Here is a 27,868-nt window from a genome sequence, read left to right as displayed (position 1 = left end):
GTGGGGTTAATGAGGGTAGAAAAGATCATGGTTTTGGATTGGGGACAATCTGAGATGCTGGTGGATAGCTGTCTTGAAGACTTAGAGGGAAGAATGAGCTTGAAAAGGATGTGAAAGTTGATTTCACAGGTGGGAAAGAAGAACAAATGAGTGAAGATGAGCAGTGATCCTGGATTTAGGTAGTTTCACCAAAAGGGGGTTGATGATGGATCATGTGAGCCCTGCACAAACTTGGTGAGGGGTAGGGGTGGGGTGGGGACAAAGCATGGAAAGGAAAGAGCAGATGCAAGAACAGAAAGGAGGCAGAGAGAGAGAGAGAGAGAGAGAGAGAGAGAGAGAGAGAGAGAGAGAGAGAGAGAGAGAGAGAGAGAGAGAGAGAGAGAGACCACCGAGAGACCACCGACCTGTCTGCAATGGCGAAGTGATTGGCTCACCTTCCTCGTGGGAGATTCCAATAATCTTGAAGGTCTTGGTTTCCATGGTGTTAAGCTGAGCAAGATGTGAGGCAGGGTAGCCAGCCCAGAGGGGAGCGCAGTGCTCCATCAAGCTACAAATGAAGGCCTTGCAGGTGGATAGTTCAATTGTGCCAAGAAGGACTTTGTACGATGAAGGATGCCCAGTTGGCGGCTAGATTTGAAGGCCAACTTAGATATGTGAATCCGTATCCAGATGTTTTCTTCCAGGTTTTGCACTCTTATGATTACTATGGGACCATATATTTGACAATATGACAATGTCTGACCTGCCCTCCCTGAATACGGCAATCCGATCCACATATATGTACATAATAAATAGTTGGTTTCTAAATGTCAAACATCAGTCACACATGCATCAGTTTTTCTCTTTGCCTTTTGCAATAACGTTTTTATCCCAGAAGTACTCTTGTAATTTGCCATCCTCCATATTTTCGGTTTGCTTACCTTTCTGAAATCCTCCAATATATGGTATGTAATACATCATACAAACAAGAACGGCACTCAGTAGAGAGCGCATACCTCCATCAGGCAGAACAGTTTACATTTTTAACTCGCCTGTTCGAAGAACAGAGAGCTTTAGCGATACCCCCGGCGTGAGCGTGAGCGTCAGTGTTAGCATGAAAATGTTAAAGTTTTTGGTGCGAGTTATTTCCTTTCTAATGTTTTTATCCACCACACTATTTTTTACTGATTACAAAATACAAATACATATATTGCTTTAAAATTATTTGGATCAGACTTCACTGCAATGCTTTATAAAAAATATTATTAGACTAGTCCGATAAATGTATAAACAGGCGAGCATTGGGTGGCTTTGACACCAACTCTCTGGTTATCTTAACGAGAGGTTACATCTGCATTTGGACCTTAACCAAAATCTAATCAGCTTGTTCTTGTCAACTACACAACTCATCCACCAAGTTTTTGTCATCATCCGTCCATAACTTTTTTGAGATGTCGTGCTTTATATCATTTTTGGCCAGATCTCTGAATGGTGAAGCATCTTGTATCCGGATTCTGATCTTCACCAAAATGTAATCAATTCACCCTTGTTACATACCCAACCTGGACACTAAATTTGTCCGAATCCGTCCTCAACTTTTGGAGATATTCTGCTCACAGACAGACAGACAAAGAAACAAGAAAAATGTCATGCAGAACACGATACTTGCGAAATCCATTAAACAGATTTGACCTTAAAAACAATTGGTGGTTGAATCCAATGACCAAATCTGCAAATCCTCTTCAAATTTCAAGTCAATCGGATGAAAATTGACTATTTTAGAAATTTGACTTGTATTGACCTTTTGGCCTATTTTTACCTGCAAAATAATTGGCTGGTTGAATTCAGTGACCTGAAATATAAATCCTCTTCAAATTTCAAGTCAGTTGGATGAAAATTGAGGATTTTAGAAATACCACCTTAGCTGTTGACCATTGGTCTATGTTGAGCTTTCAGTCTTTTGACCTCAAAAACAATAAGCTTCTTCCTTATGACAAACTTTACCAAGTGGTGAAGTCTCGTGAAGATTGGTTTAAAATTGTGACCTGTAGGCGACAAACAGTCAGAACAACAAAATGGACTGACCAATATACTTGAAAAATATACTTCCATTTTGGAAATAACAAACAAACAGACAGACATGATGAAAATTTTCAAATTTCCGCAGAGCAAACAAATCCACAGAATAATGCATAAGACCAACCAATAATACTTGATAAATCTTCGATTTTCGCAAGTCACAAACAGGGGTGAAAACATAACCTCCGTCCACCATGGTGTTGGAGGTAATTATTCGCTCATGATTGAGAGAGGTGAAGGACGTAAGAAGTTGAAACCATATCCCATCCTAGATTCCAATTGGCATATAACGAGGGTGAAATTTTTTTTTAAAAAGAGGACACAACAACTTCGTGTGACGAGTTAAGTGTAAAATTAAAGGTCAAAGCGATAAGATTGCATCACTCGAGGAACACTGAGCGTGTCGTCTCCACCCACACAATCCGGTGCCCCGCCCATAATCCGCCATCGTCTCCACCCACACAATCCGGTGCCCCGCCCATAATCCGCCATCGTCTCCACCACACAATACGGTGCCCCGCCCATAATCCGCCATCGTCTCCACCCACACAATCCGATGCCCCGCCCATAATCCGCCATCGTCTCCACCCACACAATCCGATGCCCTGCCTAATAATCCGCCGTCGTCTCCACCCACACAATCCGATGCCCCGCCCATAATCCGCCGTCGTCTCCGCCCACACAATCCGATGCCCCGCCCATAATCCGCCGTCGTCTCCGCCCACACAATCCGATGCCCCGCCCATAATCCGCTGATGTGCCGCCCCCTTGATTCCCCTGTTCGTGCCTTTCATCTTTGCAGGTTCGCTGGTCGCTCTCACCTCACGCTCTCTTCTCACGGCATTGCTGTCATGGCGAAAGTCGAAGAGGCAGTGAAACTGGCGGAAAGTGTTTACAAGGTAAGAATACGGGAACGGCTCTTGAATTGAACTGAAAAACCAACATGGTACTGTTCGAATAACGTCTTCAATTATATCGTGTGAAATTGCATTTTATTTCACTGGACAATGATCGCTTCTTCCTTTGCCTCAAACATACATATACATATACATATATATATATATATATATATATATATATATATATATATATATATATATATATATATATATATAATAAATGACCGTTTTTACAGCCATTTTTCCCTGCTGTGTAGGGGTTTGGCTTTTTCTTGAGGCAATGTTTTATGGCCGGATGCCCTTCCTGACGCCAACCCTGATCGCCTCTTACGACACACAGGGATATGGTACACCTATTCTAACCCGGGCATACACCGGGACCAGTACACTGGTACTCATTTCACCGACCTCGGAAGGATGACAGGCTGAGTCAACCCCCTGGTGTTAATTCAGCAGCCAACGGGGCTTGAACTCAGGACCCTGGGATCCCAAGCCGCCACCCTAACCACTAAGCCAACACCAGGCTTAATATATATATATACATATATATATATATATATATATATATATATATACATATATATATACATATATATATATTCATATATATATATATATATATATCTACATATATATATATATATATATATATATATATATATATATATATATATATATATATCGTTTAACCTAAAATATTTTGAAGTTAATATATTTTTGTTAACATCGATCGGGATCCTTTAAATTTTTTTCCTTTTCTTTCTATAATTAATATTTTCGGTTTTCAAAATCGATGCATAAATTTCAGGATATCCAAGGATGTGCAGGGAAACTCGTTGCCACCGCTGGAGGAGGGCTATTTGGTCTATCATGCCTGTGCTTTATCCACACCATTGAATTGATCCAATATGAGACCCACATTCCCCTTTTTTCATTTTTATACTGAACTCGCACATATCACATTTAGCCAGGGAACCTGCATACGGTGACTCACTTGTTTGAGAGATGATATGGAATATTTAAATGTGCACAACCTCACGGCAAAAATGTAAATGAAATGGCACAGCCAGGTTCTGATGCTCATCCGAAGGACTGTCTGCTCCACGATGCAGCCCCCACATCTGATGGTGCACCAACATGGCAGCTGAAGTCGCATTTGGTTCCACGGGCAAATAAACACACTTGAGCCGTCTTGCCATTCTTGGCAAATGATAAAGTAAGGCATGAGCATCTGTGTCTGAAGGTAAATCAATGATTGTTAGCGCTCGTTGTTGTTCAAGTCGGGTGATTATTCAGGTGGGTCATTGATCTGGTCGATTTACCTGTGTTGTTATTATTATAAAGAGTATGCCATTGTGTTCTCGTACACTGAACAAGTATAAAATGTTTTATTCGAGTCCTTTCAAACAAATTAAAATGCTCTTTTGTGATGCGACCACATGATATTCCAACATTGTAAACTTGTAGTGTGAAACAAAATGATGGGATGTTCACAATACTTGGCAGATACCAAAGTTATACAGCTCATTCCCAAGTTTGTTTGAGCCATTGCCGAGCATTTTAATTGGGTCAACAACAGGTCGATGTGCCTTATTTTCCCAATTCCTCGAATGTTAAGCACAGGGTTTTGATGAACATCGGTGATTAAGTTCTGCACTATCAACCACACAGTCCACTATCAACCCCCTTCTGGTGAAACTACCTAAATCCAGGATCACTGCTCACCTCCACTCATTTGTTCCCTTTTTTTCCTGCCTGTGGAATCAACTTCTACATTCTGTTCGATCTCATTCTTCTCTCCATGTCTTCAAAACAGCTGTTCACTGCCATCGCAGATTGTCCCCAATCCAAAACCATGATCTTTTCCGCCCTCGTTAACGCCTCCCTTCCTCACCCACCCCAATCCCTCTTACTTCCAAATTTCCAGTTTTCCCTCCCGAGAGTTTCCTTCTTTGTCCATCTTGTCCACCCCATGCATTCTCTCCTACTCCTCCATTCCTTCCCAGCCCCACATCCATTGTTTGTCTTCCTCCCTCTGTCTTGGCCTCCCCCCCCAACCCTCTCTACTGTTCCTTTTGTCCTGTTGCATCCTGATCCGTTCAGTGTATTAGTACGAGCTCTTCCACGAGCCTCGACTATGTATGCAAACAAAAAAAAATTAATTTATCAAATGGTACAGATACTAGTATATCAATGCAGCACCAAAACGTCTAATATTAACTTTGTCATCATGGGGTTGAAAAGGTCAAGGCCATCTGATATGTCTGGACTTTGGGTGGTCATGCCCAGGCACAGATGCTTCCTAAGTTGATGTATTTTCAAATTGCTGTTTGGGGTCTGATTATGTACAGGAAAATAAAATGGTTCAATTTTCTGCAATGAACAACAGCTATCGATTGTATTAAAACCTTTTTTTTTATACCTCTATTGACGAAGTCACCAGAGGCGTTATGTTTTTGGGCAGTCCGTACGTGCATGCGTCCGTGATAGGTTTTCATTATCACGATAACTTAAGAACGGCTGAATGGATCTAAGTCAAACTTGGTACAAGTATGTATAATGATGTAAAGATAAACTGATGAAAATTTTGGGTCAAGAGGTCAAAGGTCAGGTTATGTTCAGTAATTTATGTGATTCTTCACCATTGAGACAGAGGGCCAAAAAATGATGCAGTATACAGCACTATAATCTCAAACGGCTATGGACGGATTCAGACGAAACTTGGTGGATGAGATGGGTAGGTGACAAGAACAAGCTGATTCGATTAGGGTTTACGTCCGGATGCAGATCCGGCCTATCAGTGGGATACAAAATGAAAACTGTTCAACCTGGTGGAGGTTTGCGCTCTACCGACTGCCGTTCTAATTTGTATAGACTTATTGATTAATATCAAATGTGTTCGTCCGTGTGTGTCTTTGCATCCAGGGTGTCATGGACGATTTTAATCCAACTCTTCGCAACTTCATCGTGACGGGTCGAAGTTACGAAAAAGCTCTCGCCGGTAAGATCTGCGCCACCAATGTTCATTGGTTATAAATGTGTAATCGACCCACGAGCCAAGCATTTTATTGCGGAGTTTATGTTGGTTCATGTTCATCGGTTAATCAAATTCATTTCATAATGTCCTTTTCTTCAGTATAATTCACTTATTTCTAGCATTTTGTTTTATTGCTTATAATCAATAATCCTCTTCTTTCTCTCCCCCCCCCCACCTCCCCCCTCTACATTCGTATCATTATTTTAAAGTTGATCTTGTTGTTGCTTTTCATTTGTGTGCTGTTAATTTCATACTATATATATGTACACACACACACACACACACACACACACACACACACACACACACACACACACACACACACACACACACACACACACACACATACACACACACACACACACACACGCCTATTTCACTGTGCTGACTGGGAATGTCAAAGGATTTCCACCATTTGAAGGGTCACGGTGGATGACCTGGCAAGTCTTACGTGGCTCACATTTGGAAGAAAATAGTTTTTATATTGAATTCAAAGTATGTGTGGTGGTAGTAATGGTGGTGGTTAAGGTGTAAGGCCATACTCTTGACAGGACGTAGGGGCTGCTAATGACAAGTCATGAACATTTCCTTGCCGAAGAACCAGTGCTGGACAGGTGACCACCCCATCGCATGGTCCATAAATTTCCACCCTGAGCAGGTGTGGGAATCAAACCTACACTCATTAAGGCAAAGCAACAAGAATTTCCACACTCCAAAGTGTGCGCAGTGTAAATATAAATTTTTCATTTTTTTTTTTTTTTACAAAACCTGCTTGCATTCCCTGCAACGGAGTGACAACCTGTCCAGGGCTGGATCTCAGCCGCAGAACCGATGATGCTCTGCAAACAGACATACGGTCATGGATGGTGATTGTAACCATACTCGCATTACCTGAACAAGCTATTTATTCGATATCATTCCAAATGAGAACTGTTCGTTCAATGGCCTTCGTGGCCTTGCCTTTCCCAGGTGTGACCTACACTGCGAAAGGCTACTTTGACGCGCTGGTGAAGCTCGGGGAGTTGGCAGAAGGAAGTCATGCAGCGAAGGATTTGGGTAAAACGAGCTTGCTCATCTTTAATAATGATGTATTGTAGGAGAACATGTGGTGATTCCAAAAAATGTTACAGGGGTTTGTGACAAGACCCCTCCCCACCAAAAAAAACCACTAAATTTTGACATTTTAGTGCACTGCCCTGCTATCATGATACTCATCCAATTTTAACACATGTTTTTAGTTTCTTAATCCTTGTGCCATTAAATATAAATCTTTGCCAAATACAGTACAGTACAAGCATTTTAAATAATCTCTCTCACAATGATCATTAAAATCACAATTGGATAAAATGGAGTACATTTACCATTTGATTTTCTCTTCTTTGTCTTCTTCCAGCCATGACCTTGTCAGGCCCTTTTGTGGTACCACAATGTGGCCTTGTATTAATGACCAGCAGCATTGTTGGGAAAAGGAGTGGAAGGGGTTAAAAGGAGCGTGGGGGGGGGTAGTTAAGCAAGACTCATGCTTTGTACAGAGAGAGTGGGACATTTTTATCGGAGTTAATGAAACACTTTGTAATGCGCTTGTTTGCACCTCGCTGCTATTTGCAGGTTTTTGTCCAGAGGGAAAGAGGTTTGACATTTCTAGGTATTCATTGATGGTACTGGAGAGAGTTGGGAGGTTGGGGGGAAGAAACAAGAGGTAGGAGAGAAGGTTATCTTGTGGTTGCGCAATGATGACTGAATTCAGATTACAATCATAGTTTCCGTTTCCACTACAAACATTTGACACCCGTGCAGCAAGAACTCTTGGGGTGATTGTATGTTCCTGGGACATGGAACATGTTCTTGTTGGGTTTTCTTTAAAATCTTATCGACATAGTTTCTTCAATAAGATCTCATTTTTCATTGCATCAAACTTTGCTTCTTTTTTTTGTTTTCCACTATGATGTAATTATTCAGATATCCCCAATTTGAAAGCTATCCTTTCATCATTTGTTTTCGATACAATAACACAACCACCAGTTTTGTTGAGAGTTCTCAAGTTTGATTGGTAAAACGTTTTCAAACCCGTTTAAAATAAAGAAACTCGGCCCAGGTATTTGATACAAAGAAATGTTCCACTTGACATTTGGTTTATTAAATCAGCAGCTTCTGATTTTTTTTTTTTAAACAGCCCCAATTAATCCCACTGGGGTAAGCGGTGGAGGAGGGGAGGACCATGTAGGCCCAAAGCTTTCTGGAACTGGCTGGCCAGGCCTGTCACTCAACTGTGACAGGATTTTACTATTTGTTTGGGGTGCCGGCAATAACTCACTTCATCTTCATGAAAAACACAGCAGGATCTTTAATGCTCCTAGTGCTGGCAGTCTGGTCCTCTGACTTAATGACCATCCAGTAGATGGCACACACATTGACACCTCGCCTGCAAGACATCAGCATTACAATTATAGCTGACTCGAGATTTGAACACAGGCTCGACAGCTCGGAGGCGAGTGTGTATTGCTCTTGGCTATCCTGTCATGTGTGTATATATGTATATATATATATATATATATATATATATATATATATATATATATATATATATATATATATATATATATATATATATAATATTGTTACGGCTGTGGAAATTCGCAATACACCATAAAGGGTCCTGAGATGAGTTATGACGCTAAGTTTATGTGCAGATAGGTCCCCACCGTTGTTTAAAGGGATTTCTTCGGGTTCACCTGGTTGCGACTCTTTGAGATAGCCGTTTTTCTTTATCCATCGTTATTTTGAGCCACCATTGCAACAAACCTCCACGCAAACAACAACCGCCACCAACTACGCCACAACGCCCAGCACGCTCACACCACCCCCACAACAATCACCACCATCTTCGCCACTACGCCTGCTTACGAACGCCATTCTCCGCGGACCACGGTAAGACGGTTTCCGCATCGGAAACCGTCCGAGAAGGATTGGCAGAACAAAAGCTCTTGTGAGGCCTGTGGGGTTTTTCCCGCCTGTTTTCCCCACGCTTGGTGTGAAGGAAAGGGGGAGGGCAGCTCACCGCCAATTGGTGGATGCACGGCGTGAGGCGGTCGGGGTGAGGGAACGCCCCTTTTCGGGAACCTTCTTGAAGGGAGGCGGAGCCGAAAACGGGGAGGAGCGAAGGGTGGAGCGCCACGCTATATAAGGCGGACCGCACGTGGGGCCCACTCTCTGTTGGTGGTCGAGGTCAAGTCCTTTTTTGTCTGGGTCGTCGACGTCATCCTCTCTGTCAGGGTCGTGCTGGATCTCTCTCTTTCTTTGTCGTCGAGGTCGAGTTCTCTCTCCCTCCCTCTCGTCTTGGCATTCACCGACCTATCGGCGAAGGTGCGGGCCGGTGGCGAGTCCGGGCGATGCCTCGGAGATGCGGACGGGAGGCGACACAAGTGATCTGTGGTGGACCTGCGCGTGCGGACGAGGAGAGTGCTGGAGAGGGTTCACCGGCCGCAGAAGGGAGGTTTTCTTTTCTTTGGGCTTTTGTATGTGTGTTTGTGGTGCTCGTCCGTGAAGTAAACCTGTTTAAGTGCCTGTACATTTAATGCTATAGTCGGTCGCAACGTCTTTCATTTCTTGCTGTACATATTGCATGACTGCCCTTGCTTGTTTGTGTTATATGTGTAATAAATGTGCTTGTGAAATGTTTCCCGTTCGTTGCGTCCTTCCCCTCTTTTGAAAGTGCCTTCTTGAATCGTGGAATGATCGGTCGTGGGTTTTAAACACCCGATAAATAATCTGAACCGTCGAGGTCGGCGATAACACCGCTCGGTTATCCCTATAGAACGGAACGAACCGCTTAAGCGGTTCGTGTCCTAAGCCGACCTGCGGCGTGGTGCAACCCCTCGGTAGGCTACCTGCGTGGGTATTTAGGTATATCGACATTCGGCGATTCACCCTATCTCACGCGGGTAGAATGCGGACTGGGTTGTGGTGAGGTTAAACCCCCACCCGTGACTGGCTCCTGGCAGTAGTTCCAGGAGGGTCATGACTGAATTGTCTGTCCGGTGGGCGATGCGGCTGCCATTAGAGGTACGCGGCCGATCGCACGCCAGGCGGGCCAGAATTCGTAACAATATTACACATACACACACACATATACACATACACATACACATACACATACACATACACATACACATACACATACACATACACATACACATACACATACACACACACTACTGTAATGCCCAATTCATCCCCACCTACTTCTGGAGCATTACATCATAATGTGTGTGGTCTCTCGGATGGATGCTAAGTTGGGTGTCTCATCTGGTGAATGTTAAAGATCCTATAGTGTCATTCACGAAGAGTAGGTGAGTTATCACTGGCACCCTGAACAAATTGCAAATTCCTGCCCTAATTCTCTTGCCAGCCCCAAATCCCAAAACCTCCAACATCAGTTAAAGGTCTTCATCATGCAGTGAATGGATCAAAAATACAGGGTGTGTGTATTTTTAAATGTATGTTTCACCACATAATCCGAAAAGAACAACCATCTGTCTGCCACCCAGATGATTGTTCCCGCTAGTACGCACCATTCAACCAGAAGGCACGTAACGTGATCGGCAGGTAAATCAAAACATGGGGAGTGTAACGAGCACTCCACGGATCTCCATTGGACATAGTCCTTCACCAAAGCATCACCTCCAACCCAGAGGCCTTGGCCGGGTGACTGTCAAACAGACAAAGATTGTTTGTCTACATCATCAACATTAATTAAACATCAAACGCCTATTTCAAACGCCCACTTATCAAGATTTCAGGCCTATTTGCCCTCGAGTCATCAGGACAGCATACCGATAAACATCTAACCAGGGATGACCACATTGATTGTTTATACATCAGACACACATCCTGACTGTTATAGTGAGCATCACCATGGATTATGACTCACACGATAAAACCGCATAATCCGCAAAGAACAACTGTCTGTCTGATACCCAGACGATTGTTCCCGCTAATGCAAACCATTCAACCAAAAGGCACGTGATGTGATCGGCAAGTAAATCAAAACATGTGGAGTGTGACGACCACTCCCCCGATCTCTGTTGGACATAGTCCTCCACCCGTTTGATGTTTAACTGATGATGACCATGTAATCTTTGTCTGTTTGACAGAGTCGGCGGGCCGAGGCCTCCGGGTTGGAGGTGACGCTTTGGTGTAGGACTATGTCCAATGGAGAACGGGCGAGTGCTCGTCACACTCCACATGTTTCGATATGTATGAAGCCTGGTGTTGGCTTAACGGTAAAGATGGCTGAGTTTGAGCCCCAGTCGTGCAGTTGAAATAACACCAGGTGGGTTGACTCAGCTTGTCATCATTTTGAGGTCAGCAAAATGAGTACAATAAGCCATTTGAGTACCCTGAGTCAGAGTGGTGACCCATCCAGGATTGTACTCCTTAGCCAAATTAAATGGCCTCAGCAGCCCGATTCACTTGATCGGACATCCATAAAACAGCCCTATCCACAAATTTAAACTGATCGGACGCATGGTCTGGCACCCAGAATTATTTTGATTTTTTGAATCTCGGTTCTTTTTGATGTTTTATTTTCTTTTCTTTTTTTGAATGAGGCTCACTTTGCTGCGCCTGGATGAGGTGAGGGTAGAGTAGTAGTCGAAACCCGTGTTCTATCCAGGTTTCTCCTGATGACTTCATCTTTGCTTTTTTCTTTTTGCTTCCATTTGATTTGAATTGAATTTATTTTAATTCCATTCTGAATTCAATTGAATTTTTTTTTTTTTTAAGTCATGGGGGTTAGGGTCAGGTGTCCGATCAAAGTGGGACGTCCGCTACTCTGACCACAAGTTGTATGCACAGTCTGCGATCGTTGACAGACGTCAACACATGCTACTTGTAAGTTAATCATAAGTTGAGACACGCCGAGGTAATGTTTAGCGTACCCGAAACTTATTTCTAACCTATGATTAACGTGTTGTTGGCACGTTACGCGATCGTTGCCACACATCGACAGACGTTACTTTTAAGTTACTCATAGGCTGAAAGACGTCGGTATAACGGATCGTCCTTGCGTCAGCGTCCACGGCCACGGCCAGGACACTTATTTGCAGCATTCTTAAAACTTTTCTTGGGCATGACGAGGATGTTCACACTTCGATGTCTAGCTTGGCTATGATTCCAATTGTCCATCGGCAGCGTCTATTTAAAATAGTCGAGTTTGAGCGTTTTAACACGTTCAGAAGGAACGCTTCAAATTTCAAAACCCCAGCGTCAAAAAACAAAGGCGAGTGACAGCAATTTAAATCGTTCATTGTAAACAATGAAACTAGCTGAGTGGTACCGTTTAAAAGTCGTTAAGTGTAAAAAAATCCAATTGTTGAGCGCAAGCATCTACTTTCAATAGTGGAGATGCAGCCATTTAAATCGTTGAGTTTATCATTTAAATCGTTAAACGCAAGGACGATCCATCATAACCCACACCCTCCCCCTCACACTCACCTACCACTGCCAACATGAACAAACTACTAATACTAATACTAATACTAATACTGATACTGATACTGATACTGTTACTGCTGACATGGACATCGACTCAAAAAGGACTCGAAAACACTGTTGGGTTCCCCTTTTATGAACACCATTTTTATATACCAATTCCCAAAACCGCTGGGAACACGTCTTTATAAGGCAGTTGTAAGCTAGAAACACGTTCGTTTATTTTTTTTTTTTTGTCGACCGGAAGATGTCATTGGAATACGTCTACATACGTCGATGTGTGTTGGGACTACGTAAAGAATTGGTTCAAAGCACGTCAAACATAAGTTAGAAATAAGTTTCGCGTAAAAAAGACATTACCGCGACGTGTTTCGACTTATGAGTAGCTTATAAGTAGCCTTTGTGGACGTGTGTAAGCGTCCACATATCGTGTGTACAACTTATCCCCATCGCATGCGGAACGTGTGTCATACGCCGAGTACGTCGTAAAATTTTGAACATGTTTAAAATTTCTTGACGTACTCTACTTACTACGACGTATGATAGCGTACTTTAGCGTTGTACTCACGTATACCAAACTTACTCATACCGTATTTGACGTGCCCCAACGTTTTAGACACATTTTTCTTAGGTCGGCATACGCTGGCAAGATCGCCAAGGTGTGACCGCGATGTTGACACTTCCATTTCTACGGCAGTTATAATTCGAATCGTTGTGCGTCAGCCTTTTAATAGGCTACGTCACGACATCGTCGGCGATGCGTGCAACGCGCTATGCCTAAGTTAGACTATCGTTGGGCATCGGTTGTGTAGGCCGACAACAGGTTCAGCATTCGTTGGTATAAGTTATCTATAACACAACGAAACGTTCTGTGTCCGTTACTAATCCGTTATACATAAGACCAAGTCGCTGTGAATACGTCCGAATCTTTAAAAAAAAAACATCAAAAGTTCAACGTAAGCCAGCGTTTTACATACATTTTAATACATTGCCATCGCTGGCTAAAACGTCAAGGTGTGACCGGGCCTTAAGGAATAGAATAAGGAATATTTTAGTCTTTGTTTGAAGTCAGTTAAATCATTTTTGACGAAGTTATGAGCGAAAAACGATTTTGACCTTTTTGTGACCTGACCTTGACCTTTGACCTAATTGGACCCAAAAGTTAATGGGATCGTCCGAGGTTCATTACCCACCTGTGGATACAATTTGACAGTGTTTGAGCCAGCCGTTTTCCCGTAAAGTTGTATTTTCGTAACCATGTTTTAGTTTTAATGGGAAATATGTAATTTTGACCGATGACCATGACCCCAAAACTTCGGACGCTACTGATCTTCACAAATATGCATTTTTCACTATATGAAGGGGTAGGATTATAAGTGACAAATAGAATAAGGTTCACTATAAGCTTAGATTGAAGTAAATTAGATCATTTTTGATGAAGTTATGAGCGAAAAACGATTTTGATCTTTTCGTGACCTTGACCTTGACCTTTGATCCAATTGGACCCAAAAGTTAATGGGGTCGTCCAAGGTTCATTGCCCACCTGTGGATTAAATTTGATAGTGTTTGCTAAAGCCGTTTTGCCGTAAAGTTGATAACAGACAGACAAACAAACAAACAAACCGGACGATTATAATATCCTGCTCCCTCCCTCCCGGGGGTGGGGGGTTGGGGGGGAGATAATAACTCAACTTACCAAAGGTTTGGGGTAGTTATGTACTATATTTACCATATTTGATAAACTGGGTTCCAATATTTGAACTTTCAAAAAATGGACACTCTGGAGAGGGGCACTCTGAACAAGAGGGCACTCCGGAGAGGGACACTCCGAAAAAAGAGAACATTCCTTTCAAGAGTTTCCTTTATGTATTGCGTAATCCTATCGGAAGTCTCATTAGATGTGTTCCAGACCTCCATTAATTTTGACTGTAAACCACCATTCTTCCAGTCAAAATACTGAATTATTACTGGAAATAATTTCACTGAACTGTGATTGATTCCATATGTCACAACTTCACAGTAAGCTATGTAATTTTCTTCAAACGCTTTCTGAGCAGCATCAATAGAATCCGGTGCAAGTACAGAGTTAACAATTGCTTCTGTCTCAGCTTCTCCAGTGTTAACCACCAATCGCTTTTCCTGCCCCCCTGCCCACCCCCATGCCCTCCAACTCACCTACCCCCTTCCCCATGCCCTCCAACTCACCTACCCTCTCCCCCAACCCCCAACTTGCCTACCCCCACCCCAACCCTTCAACTCGCCTATTTTCTATCCCCCCAGCCCTCCAACTCTGTTACCCCCGCCCCAGCAATTCTTCTACCCCCCTGGTCTGCCAACTCTCCTTACCCCCCCCCCCTTCTCAAAATTTTCCCCCAAGCAACATCGGGTAAAGTAACCCTGGATATATATATATATATATATATATATATATATATATATATATATATATATATATATATATATACATACATTTGCACATACAGTACTCAAGAAGAACATGTCATAAAGTGTACAGCGGCGTGGGCGATGTGAATATTTTTATTCTAAGTACCCAAATGGGGTTTGTTTTCAATCCAAATACTGTGAAATTTCTCTCCGCATTGTGTACTGTAACAGCAAGAGCAACATTCACGTGGCTTTCATTCATAACCTTGGACCTCATCATGATTATCCCCAAAGTTTAAAAAAAAAAAAAAAATATATATATATATATATATATATATATATATATATATATATATATATATATATATATTGCAATGAAGAGTCTCAGTTAATGGGCTTAGAGTATGATCCTTGAGCTAATCCACCCCCTTGGTAAACAGGAAGAATGGTGGGTGGCGAGCATGCTGTGAGAGCCTGGTGATAAGCTGTCAGAGCAAGGTGGCGATGGCTGGCAGTGGCGATAACTGGAATTAGGAAATCAGTGAGGCCCATTATCGAGAAATCACTTGCTTGTTTAAAACCATTGCCCACAGCATACAATCACCGATCGCAAACTCCTACAGTTATAAGCAAATCCTTCACTTCCGGTAAATAAGTGACAAACGGGTGCTTGATGAATCGTACATCCCATGCTTTAGCGATCTGGATGCAATATCAGTTGTTTTGAAAATGCATCAAAAAAAAAACCACATCTCATCTCGAGGGTGTGACCATATGTGCTACACAACTTGCCTTGCATCAGCCGGAAAGACCTGCCTGGTTCTTCAGGACACCAACTGGACTTGATTACCTAATTATCCCTTCAAAATGATCCACGCTCAACAATCCGACTTCGAAAAAGATTCCTTTGATTTCGGATCAATCGGTTTGATGTTATGGGCGAAAACACGTGCGTTTGAGCGTGCGTGCTTGTTTGTCGCTGATATGATATCATTTCCTGCTAACGGAACATGATGAACTGCAATTTAGTGCAAATCTCTCAACTCCTTATTTGTAAAAGATCTGATGTACAAAATAAAATGCCAGACAGCCAAGGTGTTATTGGATCAATCTTTTAATATCTGTTTATCCAACGGAAGAACGACTTGCACACAAAACTTAGAGCAGGAGCAATGGATTGGATTCCACCGGTTTCTAGATTTTCTTCAGCCATTGTTACAACTACTACTTCAGTGACTCACAAAGGCCTCTGCAATTATTTACCTGATTAGCCAATCAAATAATTATTTACCTGATGTCCAGTTCCTTCCAGCTCACGTCATGTAAACCATATTGTAATCTGTCCACAATTTTTTTTTTTTACGATATCGTGCTATCTATCGTCTTTGGCCACATCTCTCAGTGGTGAAGAATCACTTAGGAAATTAAATAAAAATTCTCTTTTCTGGATCCTCACCAAAATCGAATCGATCGGTCCTTGTGACGCACCGAACCGTCCAACATGTTTCATCTGAATCCGTCCATAACTTTTTTTGAGTTATCCTGCTTTCAGACAGATGGGGTGAAAACTGGAGGTAAATATGTAGCTACTGGGTTCGGCTGCACAACTGCACTGCCAGAAAATGATGCGACTGCTGCTTCCTATGGAAGAAGAAGAGAAAGAGGATTCCAGCAGACTATCCGAATACATGAAACAATTGATGAGAAAAATAAAAACGTTATAAGATCATTATAAATCCCGAATCAAAAAGATTGAGAAACGTCTGGATGTGCATGGTGTGCTAATTTTATCGTTTAGCCTTTGTTCGATGCCCAAGAAGCAAGCGTTCCACTAATAAACTGGAGGTATTAGTGCTTGGTATGGTTTTCTGCTTGTTCTTGGGCTAACTACTCCTTCCAATCTCTGTTTTGTCCCCATGTCAATCCAAAAATATGACTGGGATGTAAAGCAACATGACGAAGATGTCTGGGAGGTCGGCAGATCGATTCTGCCCCTGGCTGAGCTCTACCAAAAACTTGAAAAATGCTTCATGTTGCTTCCTTGCTTGATGATTAGAATTTGGGGATAGAACATGTTGAAACCCCTTGGGTTGGCATCCCACCTGAGAGGGAGGGAATGAGCATTTCTCCCTAATTGCCCCCACTGACTGCAAAGAGAATAGCGATGTCACAAGATGGCATCGCCGGTACCCAGAGTACCCTGCGAAGTTACCGCACTTACTCCAACCTCAGCGGCTGTGTTTGTCTGAAGTTTGTCCGGTTCTATGTGTTGAAAATTTTAAAATGCTTTGGTGTAAAGAAATTTAAATTCAGTAATCCAAGCACAAGTACCTTGTCCATGAGGCCAAGTGTACACCTCTGCACAGTCACAGAATGCGGATGTATGAACGTTACGTGGGCTCAGACATTCGCAAATATTACACAATCAAGCCCGAGCATTGTCCTCGAATCTTTCTTAACTTTGCAAGTACTTTGACTGCCCTTTGCTTTCATATCGATTCTGGTTCTTTCTCAAACTGTGCGACGATGTGTGCTTCGTGGTGAGTTTGGGTCTTATGCATTGGTAACCAATTACTGGTAGAGGTTTGGGGGTGGGGGTGGGGGTTTCAAGTATTTAGGTATTCTAACTATGGGTTGACCTGTGTTTTGCAGGCGCCGCACTGTTCCAAATGGCAGAGGTTCATCGTCAGATCCAAATCGAAATGGAGGAAGCTGTGAGTGGTACATTTGCTTGACCTCTGGATTTTTTTTTTTGCCTTTTGATTCAATCATTCCCTCATTTGATCATGCACTAATACTAATGCAATGAAGCTCAGAAAACATGTATTCTGCTATATTCACAAGTGGTTACGGTCACACAGTGTGTTCTGTGATACACCAAACCAATTGAAACTGGAGAGCATTTCAAAAATGTGCAAAGCCCGTCCACGTCCACTTTGCACTAAAATTTACTTTACGAAAACGACGGTTAAAAAATTGTACATTTTATTCATTTGTTTTCTCCATATTCTCATTATAAAGGTTTGTTGGAGATTTGATGACAAAAACTCAAATGGTAAAAAAAAAAATATTACGACCTGGACGTGCGCGCACGCACGCACGCACGCACGGAAGATGAACAATCTCAGTTACTTCTCAAAGCATATATCGTAACTGAGGGCATGAGATACCGCAGTCGACAAAAGAATCAACAACTTTGTTTACTCAGCTGCTTACTTCAGCAAAACAGACATTTTCACTTTTTGCATAAAACTGATGGAAGAGCTTTTGCCAGGCAGAGTGAAGCATCGATGTGTGCCGTCCCTCGGATGGACGTTAACCTGGGCGTTCCGTCTCCCAGCGTTGGTTGGTGGACGTTGAAGATGCCACGGTGTCCTTCGTGAAGAGTAGTCTTCGCTGTAACCGGCACCCTGAGCAAATTAGAAATTCCTGCCCTAACCTAATTTGTCCAACGTCAGTCAAGGACAGCCAGTTCATGAAAGACTTTGGGCCAAATACATTCCTCTGCCAACCCCACATGGTGGGAATAATTGTGGCCATTAAATATTCATCATCATCATCATCATCATCATCATCATCATCATCATCATCAGCATCATCTTTTGGCTGTACGTGGCAAGAATTTGTAATTTGTTCAGGGTGTTGATAATAACTCGCATGCTCCATGTGGAAGACACCGTGGGATCTTTATCAAGCACCAATGACCCGTGCTGGCAGGTGGTCTTTCCGATGGATGGCACACGAACTGATGCATTGCCTTACCTGAAAAATTCCAGGGTGACGGTTCTGGCGTCCAATGGAAAAATCTAGCGAGTCTCCTAAAGACGGCCTGTGGCTCCTCGGCTTTACTTTTGTACGATTGAATCTTTTGCTTGGTTCAAGATCAGAACACAGAAGAGACAGTTCAATTAAGGTGAGTGTGCATACTCTCTCCACTCTCCTGATGGCCCGATTGGTGATAAAAATTGACGCACACCATTCTTCTTGCTATCCAGAAAGTAGTGATTTTTTTTTTATTGAGCCAAGTGCACCATTTTGGAAACTGTGATAATGATGGTTTGTAAATTTAGAAACAAACTTGCTCTGTTTCATTCTTCAGCATGTATTTTTAGGCACAATTCTGCTATATTTCCCACAATGCTTTGCACACAGCAAGAAAAAGCTCCTGTTTCGATGTTTATGTGCATAATGTTCCATCTCCTCCCATAGTTGAAGGTTCTTCAAACAGACATGCTACAGCAGCTCGAGCAGAAGCTTGATCAGGATGTTCGATACATCAATGTGAGTTTCTCCAAGCTTTGCTTCCATATATTTACCTCCACCACCGAAGGTGGACGGAGGTTGTTTTCGCGTCTGTCTGTCTGTCTGTTTGTCTGTCTGTCTGTCTGTCTGTTTGTCTGTCTATGAGCAGGATATCTCAAAACGTTGTCGACGGATTCAGATGAAATTTGGTGGGCAGCTTGGGTGTGTAACAAGGACGAATTGATTCGATTTTGGTGAAGATCCAGATCCAGTTACTAGAATTTTAAAAAGTGATTCTTCACTATTGAGAGATATGGCTAAAAATGATATATAACACGATATCTCAAACACTGATGGATGTATTCAGATGAAACTTGGTGGACAGGTTGGGGGGGGGGGTGACGAGGACAAATTTATTCAATTTTGGGGAAGATCCGGACCTGAGAACTTTCTTTGTGATTTTTAACCATTGAGAGATGGTGCCAAAAATGATATATAGTATGATATTTCAAAAAGTTGTGGACGAGTTTTTACAAAACTAGGCGGATGAGGTGGTGAGGTGAGAAGAACAAGCCGATTAGATTTTGGATCAGGTCTGGATCAGTGGGATACAAATCATAAACTGTTCAGCCTGGCGAATGTTCTCTGAGCGCCGTTCTAGTTCTTCTTGCTTCCTTCTATGTGCCATCTCTTTTGTTGTGAGCACTTATTCCCACATATTATTTCCCCCCATTGGACTTAGTCTGAAATAGGGGCTTATGGGTTTGGTCTCGATTTTTGTGTCCGTGCGTGCGTACGTCTTCAACCATATCTCGGACGTGTATGGACCGATTTTTATTCATACTCGGCACAAAGACAACATATGATGGTATACATATGGACATCATTTTGTTTCAGGGTGTGATAAAAGATGGCTGACTGGCGGCTACATTTTAGTTGTAAAAAAAAACCTGATGTTCAACACATCCTCAACTATTTCTTTTGATTTTCATTTACCGATATTGTTCGAACTTGGCACACAGATAACGAATGATGGCTTGTATACGCACGTCATTGTTTTTCGAGATAACATCCAAGATGGCCGACTGGTGGCCATTTTGTTACTTAAAATTGGCCCCAACCATTCCTCGGACATGTATGGTCTGATTTTGTTCAAACTCTGTAAATGTCACATGTCACAAATGTCACAAATTTTCTTGTATGTCACATTACCACTCAAGTCAGTTGCGCATACACATAAGTCTTGTAAAGATGGGTTTGCGCTTTAACTCCGTCGAGCAAAATTACTAAAACCATGGGGGCGATGACACTTTATGACTTTTTCTCCTTGTTGTAACTCGATCTCACCACATCGGCCGATTGTACATCAACATTGGCAAGCGGCCCATCCACCCCTCTTCTCTCCAGCTTACCACCAAAGGCTTCCAAGTTCAAAGCAAGGTGAAGATTGAGGGTTTGGAAAAGATTCGGTCAGAGTTGGGGAAAATACGGAAAAAGGTCGGGAAGAACCCTGGGAAATATGGTGAGAAGGAGGTTCAGGTATGTGTGACAATGCAGAATTTATTGAATTTTTTTTTTCATTTATTTCTTTATAAAAGGTCCTTCTAAAGTTCTTTCTTTATTTCTGTTTTTTTTCCTTTTGTCATTGTCGAGTCATAATCGTTGCATCACCTTGTACGTCATATTGCAAAACTACTAATATATAGCATACTGTATCTTAAAATTTCACTGTTAAGGATGGATTGGAATGGAAGGTAAGAAATAGATTGTTTATTCACCTCGTTCATATCCAGAGAGAGAGAGAGAGAGAGAGAGAGAGAGAGAGAGAGAGAGAGATTCTCAATGAGTCCGCATGCAGACCTTTAATACTGCACCCCAAGCGGCCCTGAGGCTTGTCTAATGTAAACAAATATATATATTTTTTAACATCAAATTTAACCATAAGTGATGACCTGAATTCCTACCTTCAATGTGGATTACGTCCAACTTACTGAACCCATTCCCGAGTGTGTTCGCCCACACGTCCAGTGGTTTGAGGTATCCTGCAAGGCCCCATGCCCAACCAGCCCTTGGCGCCAGTTCCACAAAGTTGTTTACTTTCACCACAAGTTGATTTCATACCTACAAAGTTCATTATGTCCAAGTTTCAGATTATTACCTCTGCCGCCGAAGGTGGACGGAGATTATGTTTTCACCCATTTGTCTGTCTGCTTGTTTGTCTGTGAGCAGGATATCTCAAAACATTGGGGACGGATTCAGATGAAATTTGGCGGACAGGTTGGGTGTGTGACGAGTACAAATTAATGAGATTTTGGTGAAGATCCGGATGCGGACTATCAGTGGGATACAAAATGTCAATGTTCACACCGGCAGAGGTATGCGCTCTACTGGGAGCCGTTCTAGTCAATCTTGTAATATAATTTGTGTGGACACTCCGCCATGTGTGTTGTAAACAGCCATAATTTGCTGATCTCTACTCCTTGTAAAGGAGGTTGATCTGTGTATGACGGGTATATTGCTAGTTCACACCTAAACTAATTGATGATGTTAAACAGACACGTTAATATTTCCTTATATACATTACATTAACCATCGCTAACGTATTTTACAATATACGTGCCAACAATTGTGAAACAGAACTGGACTGATTGGCAAACAAGCTGCTGCAAAACAGCAGAAATTTCTCGTGTTCCAAAGTTCTGGTTCTGAAAAATGATTTAAAAGAAGAATTTACGAATCAAGTTGAGACGTTCAAAGAATCTTTTATTCACCAAAGTTTTGGACCGAATTTTTTCTTCTTGTCGTGTAAACTCCTTCATAATCTGATTCTGGGAAAAAAGGAGAAATCTCCATTATTAATAAACATTTTTGATCTTATCTTGCATTTTGAAAATGTATGTTTCCTCGTCCTGGCTTTCTTATCTTTGTGAGCAGTTACTGTTGGATTAATGTAGGTTTTTTTTTTATCATCTGCTGACAAATGTACAAATGTCATTTTCAGCATTCGGAAAGCAGGTGTCATTGAGGTTGAATATACATTTGGGAAATGTGTATGTCCATGATATGAAATGCCGTTATGACCTTGTGGATCTTCTCTCTTCCCTTTCGTTACCAAAATTAATTTTTGTCAATTTACCACCCTCTCCCCTTGCCTATTCCACTCCCAATCTGCAAACTTGATACACAGATGATGCAGATCAGTGGTTCTCAAACTTTTTTTGACTACCGCCCCCTTCTGCCCTCTTGGACCGGCCCAATGCCCCCTTGTCCTATCGTTCGTGGTCGGACACCCAGTGGGCAATAGGATAGTCTGAATTTATGTAGATAGGAGGCAAAAATAACAGAAGCTAAATATTTTCTGAATAATATTTTATTTTATTTTACTTTACTTTTCTATTTTATTTTGCACTACCTACAATGTTTCAGCAGAACAGGTCCAGGTGAGGCAAACTGGGAATCTGTTATCACAGGTCCAGACACCGTCGGTGTGAAGGGTGGGCCTGGTGACTCGCTGCAAGATTACGAACGTCTGGCTCCATCTCAGTGAGGTAGAGACGCAGATCGCCCCTCTTGGTAATGTCAAGGCGGTTTCGATACTTCATCAGCAGCACCATCACGGTGCTGAACCCTCTTTCAACAAGGTATGATGTGGGGAACGCCATCAGCAGCAGTTCTGCCTCTGTCCACATTGCGAGGTATTCGCCCCGCTCCGGAATCCAGAATTTTCCGTATTCATTCTGCGAGAATCTTGCCTTCGCCTCATCATCATTCCACAAATTGATAATTTCGTCCTGTAATTCGCACTTCACATCTCGAATGTCACATTTGATTGGGTTGATCACCCATGCTGGCACCGACAGTTCTAGCATGTCTCTGAAACGCTGCTCCATATCTCCACGGATCTTCTCAAGGTGATTGCAATAAATGAGCAGCTCTTCATCAGAAACAGCAGTTTCCTTTGCCAACCGGGGAAAGTGGTACATGTCTCTGCGGCCGAGGGTTTCCCTGTGCAGAGTCGCCTTGGTTACGAACGCGCCGATCACTTTCTTTCCTTTAATCAGCGTCATATGGTCACCCTGGAGTTGTTTGTTGGCATCATTCAGTATACTGAATATGTCCGCGAGGTAAGCCACATCATGCTCAATCACATTCACTTTCTCCAATAACTCTGTATCAATTTCCGACAGAAACTCGACCACTGTCGAGAAGAGGGCATGGAAACGGGTCAAACAAGTGCCTTTGGACAACCATCGAACTTCGGTATGCAACAAGAGCCTCTCGAATGGTTCATCATTCTCCTGGCAAAGCTGACGAAATAGCCGATCTTGCAGAGACGACACCTTGATTTTATTCACTGCTTTGATTACTATTTGGAGTGATGTATGAAGTCTGGTGCAGAGAGCTTTTGCTACAAGATGCTGGTGGTGCACAACTCGGTGAATGGCAAACACGGACGGTACCTGGTTCTTCAGAAGCGCAATTTAACCACGCTGGCGGCCAACCATCGCTGGTGCCCCATCCGTCTCACAAGCAAGAATGTTCTCCATCGGTATGTTCTTATCAGTAAAGTACTTCTCCAACGTTTGGAAGATGGAAGAACCCTTCGTATCGGTCTGGAGAGAGCGGGCAAACAACAATTCTTCCACCATTTCCTGATCACGGATGAAGCGAACGTAGCAGAGTAACAGAGCTTCACTCTCACGCAAAGTGGACTCATCCAGCTGGATGACGAAGTGCGTGCTTCTCAGCTCACAACACAGCTCATCTTGTACAACTGATGACATTTCATCAATCCGCCTGGCCACGGAATCATTGCTGAGCGCAATCGACGAGGGAACTGGATACGGATCCTGGCCCATAACAGGTTTTATCACTTCCCCAACAGCCGGTTTGATCAACTGTTCGCCGATTGAATGCGGTTTTCCAGATCTGGCGATGAGCAATGACAGCTGATACGACGCTTCCAGTCCTTTATCCACGAGCTTTTGGCTGGCTTTGAACATTGTCGTTACCGTGGATCGCTTCTCAAATTTCTCTTTCAGCGATTGGAAATAGCTGACCTCTGCGCGAGCCTTATCACTGTGCTATTAAGTCAGGTGCTCGCTCAGTCGAGATGGTTTCATTGCTTCATTGGACAACGTGATACCACACAACAAACACATCGGTAACTGCGTGTTCGTCAGGGATGGAATGAATCCATACCTGATGTATTCAACGCAATACTGACGACACTTTTTCTTTGAGGCCGACATCTTGAAGCCGATCGGACGTGAAGCTTTTTTGAATAACGAAATCAATACGCCAAGATGTCGAAAAAGTAACACCAGTGATTAGGCCAAACAATAATTCTATATTTCCGGTATCTGGTCAGCGCGCGCATCGATTTTCACCCTGCGCGTCCAAAAAATTTTTTCTTCACATTTCCAACGGTAGTTACAACAGCGCGCGCCTAAAACACAATGCCGCGCCGCCTCGGTACTCGCGCCGCCTCTGTACTCGCGCCGCCTCGGTACTCGCGCCACCTCGGTACTCGCGCCGCCTCGGTACTCGCGCCGCCTCTGTACTCGCGCCGCCTCAGTACTCACGCCGCCTCTGTACTCGCGCCGCCTCGGTACTCGCGCCGCCTCGGTACTCGCGCCTCGCTGGGAATTGCGCTGCCGGATCATAACACATGTATGTGGTATTCACACCATGTGTGTATTAAAAAACACACTGACTTGTATTGTTGGTAAACAAGTCTGTAATATGCTTGAAGAACTTAATGATTTTCAGAATAAATACATTTTAAAATGTGTTTATTATTTACAAAAAGGCCTACCTGTCCCATTGCCTGTCTTTAATTTCTCTCCGGACAGTGCCACGGCAAACGAGGAGGACCACAAACAGGCATTGTGTGGCCAATTTGCCGAATGGCGCCGGGTAACCTGTTCAGACTGCAGGAAGCCCAATGAGCACTCCTAATCGCCGCTGCTCCTCTAAATCGCCAGTGCCCCCCAAATCATTGCCAGCACCCCCTACCACTCGTGGAGTCTGGAGCGCCACCTGAAAGTTCCCAGCGCCCACTGGGGGGCAGTAGGGACCACTTTGAGAACCACTAATGCAGATGATTATGTCATTGTCACCTCGTAATTGCTTACCTAACTTGCGCTGATTTTTTTTTTCATAATTGACCAAAAAATTAATACAACAATTTAGAACCGAACGGCACTCGGTAGATCACATACCTCCGCCAGGCTGAACAGATTACTCTCTGCATCCCACTGATAGGCCGGCTACATGCTTCTGGATTTGACCAAAATCAAATTGGCTTGTTGTTGTCACCTACCCAACTCATCCACCAAGTTTTGTTATAACCCATCCACAACTTTTGGAAATACCAAAATGGTGTTTTTGAAATACCATTTTTGGCCCTATCACTCTATTATGAAGAATCGCTTTTAAAATTTCAAAATCTTGTGTCCGGATCTGGATCATTACCAAAATTGAATTAATCCGTTCTTTCATGCACCCAAATTGTCCACCAAGTTTCGTCTGAATTCCGACAAAACATTTTGAGATATTCTGCTCACAGACAAAGAAACAGACAGATAGACAAACGGGGGTGAAAACATAACCTACATCCACCTTTGGTGGTGGAGGTAATGAAGAACTAGTCTTGCTTGCGAAAGCTCATGTCGATCTGCGTTGATGGACATGTAGAACAATGGATGAAATTCACAGGACGTTGATCGAGGGATTCTTCGGAACGAAAGAGCTCAACCCTCTTCCTCGACGAAGGGTTAATGCCAGAAACGTCTGCTTCTCCTCACTTCCCACAATGGTTAACTTACCTCGAACAACGTCACCTTCATTTCATCCATCCTCCCTGTGGAATCTTCCATTTGTAGGCTGATAAGACAGCCAGCTTAATGTTTTCTGCCGAAAGAAGATCGATAAAGTGTGTGCGTGTTGCATGCATGCGCGCAGACATGTGGCGATGTCTTAACCTGGAGATGGGTGAATCATCACGTCGTGATTCAATTTAAAACTAAATAATAAAAACGGTCATCGGGTTGCCATGAAGTATGTGCTGCTGAATCAACTTAGGTCTTAAAACCACATCGTTGTCAAAAGAGCATGCACACATCGATTCGTCCATTGTGTGTTACACACTTGGCTCTGGGATACATGAACAAAGAGGTCCAAGGTTACCTATGAGTACACGGCATATATATATATATATATATATATATATATATATATATATATATATATATATATATATATATATATATATATATATATAATAGGCATTTTGCTTTCTGGTTGTCAAAAAGTTTTTTCCCTGGCCATGAAGAAAAATTCGGTGCAGTTGTGGCTTCTTTATGTGTCTAATCCAGCCAGGGTCACGCGTAATGATCCCAGTCATGGATGAGATTCCTGATTCCACTGGAATATAATTCATGTTTTTGTCTCTGAAATATATATATATATATATATATATATATTCATTTTTTGATGAAAATCTGTTGATTTCCCATCATCCCAACATCTTGTGCACAGCAGGTGCTTTTATGAGGCAATAAGATTTACTCTGGTGAAAAATTATCATCGTTATTTAAAAGAATGTAACGTTTATTGACAATGTGAGTATATCAAGTTAGTCGAGTAGCTGTCAAAGTGTGTAGCAGCAACTGAATTGAGTTATTTGGTTTCTGCACAAACCTTCCACCGTCCAACATTTTCCTTCTATCTGTCCATGCTGGGAACAGCTGTTTGATTGTTCTCTACATGTTAATTTCTTCATCAACTTGCACCTTTCCAATGCCTAACTACAACTTTTTTTTTTATCTCATTATCACCCCAAAGCTCACCCAGCTGGCAAACACCCGACAAACAGAATTGGAGTCTTATGTAGCAGAAGGTTACAGGAGCGCTGTGGTGGAAGAGCGGCGCAGGTACTGTTTTCTTGTGGATCGTCAGTGCGCTGTGACCAAACAATTCCTTCTCTATCACAACAAGGTAAGCGTGTGTGCGTGCGTGTGTGTGTGTGTGTGTGTGTGCGTGCGTGCGTGCGTGTGTGTGTGTGTGCGTGTGTGTGTGTGTGTGTGTGTGTGTGCGTGCGTGCGTGTGCGTGCGTGCGTGCGTGCGTGTGTGTGTGTGCGTGCGTGTGTGCGTGCGTGTGTGTGTGTGTGTGTGTGCGTGTGTGTGTGTGTGTGTGTGTGTGTGTGTGTGCGTGTGTGTGTGCGTGTGTGTGTGCGTGCGTGCGTGCGTGTGTGTGTGTGTGCGTGCGTGTGCGTGCGTGCGTGTGTGTGTGTGTGTGTGTGTGTGTGTGTGTGTGTGCGTGCGTGCGTGCGTGTGTGTGTGTGCGTGCGTGTGCGTGCGTGCGTGTGTGTGTGTGTGTGTGTGTGTGTGTGTGTGTGTGTGTGTGTGTGTGTGTGTGTGTGTCAGTGGGTTACATCAGCAATTCCAAACCTTTATCTCAAAGTTTCCTCTGCTGGGATAATAGCCGATGGTTTGATACAATAGATTTGAGTTGTCAAAATTCCTGTCGTTCATAGTTTATATTTTTAATTGGCCTCGGGGATTTTTCGATGACAGTGCCTTTTCGTAGTTGGCATTTTAGTGCCCATCCGACATTCTCCTGAGAGCATTTAGAGTCGACCACAAGTCTGGTGCTTTCAGCTGGACGTGAACCCATAATCTTTGGTATTCCAACCCAGTATCCTCTCGGTCAGCACCATCCCATTTATCCCCACTCCCACCCCACTCCCAA

At 42.9% G+C, this 27,868-nt stretch overlaps 2 protein-coding genes across 2 annotated transcripts in view; one reads left to right on the top strand and one right to left on the bottom strand.

Moving 5' to 3' along the window:
- Positions 1-2,806: 2,806 nt before the first annotated feature.
- Positions 2,807-27,868, top strand: part of LOC147012043 (BAR/IMD domain-containing adapter protein 2-like) — a 41,879-nt gene continuing 16,817 nt past the window's right edge. The window contains exons 1-7 of the mRNA XM_085858110.1: positions 2,807-2,957; positions 5,883-5,958; positions 6,964-7,050; positions 17,524-17,585; positions 19,081-19,152; positions 20,521-20,652; positions 26,962-27,114. Of these exons, the coding sequence (XP_085714236.1) occupies positions 2,814-2,957; positions 5,883-5,958; positions 6,964-7,050; positions 17,524-17,585; positions 19,081-19,152; positions 20,521-20,652; positions 26,962-27,114 (726 nt within the window). The 5' untranslated portion in view covers positions 2,807-2,813. The remainder of the gene's footprint in view (positions 2,958-5,882; positions 5,959-6,963; positions 7,051-17,523; positions 17,586-19,080; positions 19,153-20,520; positions 20,653-26,961; positions 27,115-27,868) is intronic.
- On the bottom strand, positions 22,503-23,180 carry LOC147012044 (SCAN domain-containing protein 3-like). The gene has a single exon (XM_085858111.1). It carries the CDS (start codon positions 23,178-23,180, stop codon positions 22,578-22,580), a length of 603 nt encoding a protein of 200 aa, XP_085714237.1. The 3' UTR covers positions 22,503-22,577.

Source organism: Eptatretus burgeri, chromosome 15 (genome assembly GCF_056783735.1).
Source record: "Eptatretus burgeri isolate ZD-2024b chromosome 15, Ebu_testis_v1, whole genome shotgun sequence".
NCBI lineage: Eukaryota > Metazoa > Chordata > Myxini > Myxiniformes > Myxinidae > Eptatretus > Eptatretus burgeri.
The sequence above is the reverse complement of the archived record's forward strand: the minus strand, read 5'-3'. Positions and strand labels throughout refer to the sequence as shown.

Excerpts from the sequence above, each read along its gene's own strand:
- LOC147012044 (XM_085858111.1), bottom strand. The coding sequence starts at position 23,180 with ATGACGCTGATTAAAGGAAAGAAAGTGATCGGCGCGTTCGTAACCAAG.